This window comes from Balaenoptera ricei, chromosome 15 (genome assembly GCF_028023285.1).
Source record: "Balaenoptera ricei isolate mBalRic1 chromosome 15, mBalRic1.hap2, whole genome shotgun sequence".
Taxonomy (NCBI): domain Eukaryota; kingdom Metazoa; phylum Chordata; class Mammalia; order Artiodactyla; family Balaenopteridae; genus Balaenoptera; species Balaenoptera ricei.
Window position 1 is genome coordinate 50,519,248 of NC_082653.1, and position 6,000 is coordinate 50,525,247.

A 6,000-nucleotide genomic window follows, 5' to 3' on the forward strand; every position below is an offset into this window, starting at 1 on the left:
TCATGCCAGAGACCCCTGACATCCTTACACAAAGGGATACAAACCACTCTTGGAAGTACACAGCACTATGGCAGGCATGGTGCCGTGTCAGAGAACTGAGGGAAATCGTACTAACACACTGCATGGCGAGGGCCCAGCGTGGGGACCTCAGCAACTTTCCCACAGACATTACCTCACGCAGGACTGGCAATTTACAATCTTTTCTTCTTCATCTGGGCCTGAGTTACCATTCATTAAGCTTTAAAATGAACATAAGAAGGCAGAAGTGGTCATTTCTCAAGGTTGCCACCCAGAAAGCACTTCCCAGAGAGAAGAGGGGTAGCATGCACAGGAAAGAACAGGACCTGCCTTTCATCCGGGCCCTAAAAAGCAAGGGTCACAACAGCCCTGGCTCTCAGGCCACCTCACCACCTGGACAGGCTGTGCTGCACCTAAGCACCTACATTTGACCTCTGGACACGTGCTTGACGACTAGGGTCTGAGGACAGCACCGGGATCTGCCGTCCTGCACGTTCCTCTCATGGGAGATAAACGTCCTGCAGCGACACGGCCTCATCTGTTCTCCAACCTGCCCTACCAACCACACAGCCCACAGCAGGACCATGAAACTGAATTATGCAGAAAGCCAGGGACTGGCAACACAATCCCCACCTGTGTCTGCCTGAAACACCCACCAAGTGGAAAAGAGAACACGGGGTTTCTCAGGGGAGAAAACATCTGGGTCAACGGGAGGACCAGTCCTGCCACGGAGTGACTGCAGAGCCCATACCTGGAGTCGCCGTCCTGGTCCTCGGCATGCTCTCTGGTGCTGTTGACAGCGTATCTGCTACGAGGCTTACCTGAGTGAAGGTAAAAAGGGGAGAATAGCTAAGAAAACAGGATCCATCCACATACAGTAAGGTTGTTGAACCATTAAAAGTGATGGATTCTGCTCTTGGATTGGAAAAATTAATATTGTTAAAATGGCCATACTACTCAAAGCAATCTACAGATTTAATGCAATCTCTATCAAATTACCCATGATATTTTTCACAGAACTAGAACATATAATCCTAAAATTTATATGGAACCATAAAAGACCCAGAATTGCCAAAGCAATCTTGAGAAAAAAGAACGGAGCTGGAGGCATAACACTCCCAGACTTCAGACAATACTACAAAGCTACAGTAATCAAAACAGTGTGGTACTGGGACTTCCCTGGCGGTCCAGTGGTTAAGACTCTGTGCTTCCACTGCAGGGGGCGTGGGTTCAATCCCTGGTCGGGGAACTCAGATCCCGCATGTCACGTGGCGCGGCCACAAAAAAAAAGTTTTAAATTATAGTTTCCAATAAGTTGTGATAACATGGGAAATGCTCTTGCTACTACGTTAAGTTAAAAAAAAAAAAAAGGGATTATATATATATGCGTGCATGCGCACACACACACTCTCAGTGTATGCTGGCAACTAGGTTGGAAAAAGCAAAGGCAAAAGAAAGAATTTTTAAATGTCCATACAGCAATATCCTTCATATACAAAAACAACAATATCCTACCCAAATAATAAAGTTTAAAGACTTAAGGACATTTATCACAGGCAAGTTTTTCATGTACAAGAGGCCCAAGAAAAAAACATATATGCTAACAAGGGTGACGAGAATGAAAAGAGGACAGACTATGTTCCTGAATGAGAAGATTCAACATAAAGATCCCATTCTCCCCATTTAATCACCATGTTTAATGTGATCCCCAAAACAACAGCAATGGCTTGGGAGTGGGGCCTAACACAGTCACTACTAATGTTTACCAGGAAAGCAAGCAGAAACGCCAGGATGATGCTGAAGAAGAAAAGTGATGGTAAATGACTAATCCTACCTGATGGTATAACACAATATAAAGTTACAATAATTCATCTGTGTGGAACCCACACATAGATAGATAGATTACTGGGAGAGGTAAGAAAAGTCAGAAAACAAACTCAAATAAACATGGGACTTTAGTATGCCATGAAGGCAGCAAAACTAATCAGGAGGGCAACGTGAATCAGTCCATAAAATGATGCTGGGACTAGGCAGACACATGGAAGAGAAAATTATACTGACTCTGAGCCAACCCCTCTCCAGCCATGTGTGGGCCGCATGTTCCCACATCCTTCCTCATCCATCACAGCCCCCGCTCCACGGGGCTCCAGGAGGCAAATGGGGGCACACACACAACTCTCAGCAAGTGCCCAGAAAATACCAGCTCCAGGGAGGAGCCTTCACCTTACACCAAAAGAAACACATTTTAAAAACAAGAAGATAAACATTCCATGGGAAAACAAGAGAGACTCCTTTTGTTAATAATCTTGGAGAGCAGAAGGCCTTTCTATGTGTAACAAAACTCAGAAACCACGAAAGAACAGACTGAAAACTTGACTCCATAAAAATCAAAACTCAGAGGCTAACTGGCTAAATATGTACAGCTTTGTCAAAAAGGTGTATCTTTATCCTAAATATATAAAAAACTCCTTCAAATCTGTAAAGAAAAACAATCAAGCAATCCAAGAGGAAATTAGGCAAAGGTTATGAATAGGTGGTTCACTAAAAAGGAAATCCAAATGGCTTTGAAAACAAGAAAACATGATCACTCTCAGCTGGAAGGCAAATGCCCATAAAAACTACTTTCAGATACACTTTTTCACCTGTCTCATTAACAAACATAGAAAAATCCGATCTATTAAAAATACAGGGCTTCCCTGGTGGCGCAGTGGTTGAGAATCTGCCTGCCAATGCAGGGGACACAGGTTCGAGCCGTGGTCTGGGAAGATCCCACATGCCACGGAGCAACTGGGCCCGTGAGCCACAATTACTGAGCCTGCGCATCTGGAGCCTGTGCTCCGCAACAAGAGAGGCCGCGATAGTTAGAGGCCTGCGCACCACGATGAAGAGTGGTCCCCGCTTGCCACAACTAGAGAAAGCCCTCTCACAGAAACAAAGACCCAACACAGCCATAAATAAATTAAAAAAATAAAAATTAAAAAAAATTAAAAAAAAAAATACATAGCGGAGGGGCTTCCCTGGTGGCACAGTGGGTGGGAATCCGCCTGCCAGTGCAGGGGACACGGGTTCGAGCCCTGGCCCAGGAGGATCCCACATGCCGCGGAGCAACTAAGCCCGTGCGCCACAATTACTGAGCCTGCGCTCTGGAGCCCACGAGCCACAACTACTGAAGCCTGCATGCCTAGAGCCCATGCTCCGCAACAAGAGAAGCCACCACAATGAGAGGCCCATGCACCGCAGCGAAGAGTAGCCCCTGCTCGCCACAGCTAGAGAAAAGCCCGCGTGCAGCAACAAAAGACCCAACGCAGCCAAAAATAAAATAAATTAAAAAGAAATACATAGCGGATTATCCCTTGGATACAAACACCCCATTTCTGTGAATCGATCATATATTCTGCAGAATGAAAATATATATCCATAAAGGACATTCACACTGTATTAGCAAAAGATTGGAAACAACTTAAATGCCCATCAACAGAAGACTGGATGACTAAATCACAGCAAGTTCCTCCCATGATTCTGATAATTCTGAATCTATAATCCAAAATGTAAAGTGAAAATGAAAACAGGGCAGAACAGTGTGAATCGTGTGCTCACTTGTGTTTAGAAAATAAAACAATGCATGTATATACTTGTATTTACACAGAAGGTTTCGGAAAGATGCACAAGAAAATGGTAACAGCACGTGACCCTACAAGGGGATGTGGGTGGCTGGGATCGATGAAAGAACTTTCATTTCATAATCTAAATCCGTTTGTACCTTTAAAACTTTGTACCATAGTAACAAACTTAAAAGCAATTTTTAGGGCTTCCCTGGTGGTGCAGTGGTTAAGAATCTGCCTGCCACTGCAAGGGACACGGGTTCGAGCCCTGGTCCAGGAAGATCCCACATGCCACGGAGCAACTAAGCCCTCACGCTGCAACTACTGAGCCTGCGCTCTAGAGCCCACGAGCAACAACTACTGGGCCCGTGTGCCACAACTACTTAAGTCCACGTGCCTAGAGACCGTGCTCCACAACAAGAGAAGCCACCACAATGAGAAGCCCGCGCGCCGCAACGAAGAGCAGCCCCCGCTCGCCATGACTAGAGAAAGCCAGCGTGCAGCAACGAAGACCCAACACAGCCAAAAATAAAATAAATGAAATAAATAAATTTATTTTTTTTAAAAAGTAATTTTTAAAATCACATAAATTACAAATTGAACATTTACGATAGTGAAAAACTGCAAGTAAGCTACACTTCCATCCATAGGGAAAGGGCATGTTCTTACCAGGCAGCTGTGTACAACCAAAAACGGAGGTTATCTGTTTACTAGGTTGGAAAATGCTCCAAGGCAGATGGTCCAATGGAAAAAAGAGCGACTGAGAACAGTACATCTATGTGACAGGGAGAAAAACCCAAAGCAATAAACTATTTTTCTATGGAGGTATATTTGGTGTCTATGTACAGGAGGAACAATTATGAACATGGTAAGTGGTTATCCCTGCAAGCGGGGGAGGAGCAGCAGAACTGGGGGGAAGCGGTCAAAGAAAACTTCCGATGTACCTGTATTTCCTACTTTATCCAAGCTGAATACATTCATACGGTGCTTTAGCTCTTTTAAAAGGCCAGAGACACCGATGAAACGTTAGCAGGAGTGGCTTTGGCATGCTAAAACTATGAGTGATTTTTTTTTTTTTCCCTGCTTCTTTTTACTTTTCTATCCTTCCCCAACACTCTTGTGATGAGAAGGCACCGCCTGTACGATAAGGAGAAGGAAAAAGGAAACGACATCTCCGCTAACGGCGAGGGAGGCGGCGCCAGGCCCTCCGCCCGGCGCCCACTTACTTGTCTGGGACGCCGGGTGCTCCTGGCTCCTCTGGAAGGGGTACCTGAACAGCAGCTTATTGCCCCGGCTCCCCGAGCTCACCAGAATCACGCTGATGGGGCTGGTGTTGTCCCCCATCCCGCCGGGGGCCTGGGGAGGGGTCGGGCCGGGGCCAAGGCCGGGACGGGGAGGTGGGGACCCCGAGGAGGACGGGCCGGGGACGCGGGACAGAGGGCTCTGAGGACTGGTTGGGGGCGGAGGGCGAGGGGAGCCAGGCCGACGCCGCCCGCGCGACAGTGACGCAACCCAGGCGCCCCCTAACGCGGCCGGCGACGCTCACGAGACTCGCGCGACAGCACGGGGCAAACGCGCAGAAAATGCCTGCGCGCAGACCGAAGGAGTTTGCGCAGGCGTAGGCTGCCGTGTGCGCAGGCGCGAGGCAGTCTCTGGGCGCTGTGCTCGCGCGCATGCGGGGGGCGGCATTTTTCTGGAGTGGGGAGAAGAACCAGCGGGAACGCTAGCGGGAGGGTGCGGCCGGCTTAGCCGTCCGGTTCAAGGAATCTTTCTCTAAATGTTGCTTTCTTCGTTATAAAAGGAATACTTGCTTTGGGCAGAAAGTTCTTTTTTAGAAACATAAAGTACTAAAAATAAAAAAGTAAAAAAAAAAAATTACTTCAGTGGATCACGGACCTAAATGTAAGAGCTGAACCTGTAAAACTCTTAGGAGAAAACACGGGGGTAAGTCCTCGTGACCTGGGGCTAGGCAGAGGTTTCTTAAATACGACACCAAGTGCACGAGCGACCAAAGAAGAAGTTAATTGGCCTGAATAGAGTTGCGAAATTTTGTGCTTCAAAGGACAAGACCAACAAAGTTAAAAGAGCGCTCACGAACCGTGAGAAAATGTTTGCAAGTCATATATCTGATGAGGGAATTGTATCCAGAATATATATATATTAAACTCTTACAACTCTACAAGAAAAAGACAAGTAGCCAACTGAGAAGTGGGCAAAAGATGTGAATAGATATTTCCCCAAGGAATATAGACAAGTAGCCTGGAAGTACGTGAAAAGATGCTCAAACGTCATTCCTCGTTAGAGAAACGCAAATCAGAACCAGAAAGAGAACACATCACACCCACTAGGATGGCTATAATCCAAAAGAAAAATGACAAGT

The 6,000-nt window shown here is 46.5% G+C and overlaps 1 protein-coding gene across 5 annotated transcripts in view; it reads right to left on the reverse strand.

Moving 5' to 3' along the window:
• NPRL3 (NPR3 like, GATOR1 complex subunit) overlaps window positions 1-5,224 on the reverse strand; it is a 34,651-nt gene extending 29,427 nt beyond the window's left edge. For 2 of the 5 annotated variants that reach the window (XM_059897253.1, XM_059897257.1), the window contains exons 1-2: window positions 4,847-5,224; window positions 770-839 (exon numbers count right to left, since the gene is read on the reverse strand). In XM_059897253.1, coding sequence (XP_059753236.1) covers window positions 770-839; window positions 4,847-4,964 — 188 coding nt within the window. In that variant the 5' untranslated portion in view covers window positions 4,965-5,224. The remainder of the gene's footprint in view (window positions 1-769; window positions 840-4,846) is intronic. The other 3 variants (XM_059897252.1, XM_059897251.1, XM_059897256.1) reach the window with 2 other exon arrangements.
• Between the last annotated feature and the right edge of the window lie 776 nt (window positions 5,225-6,000).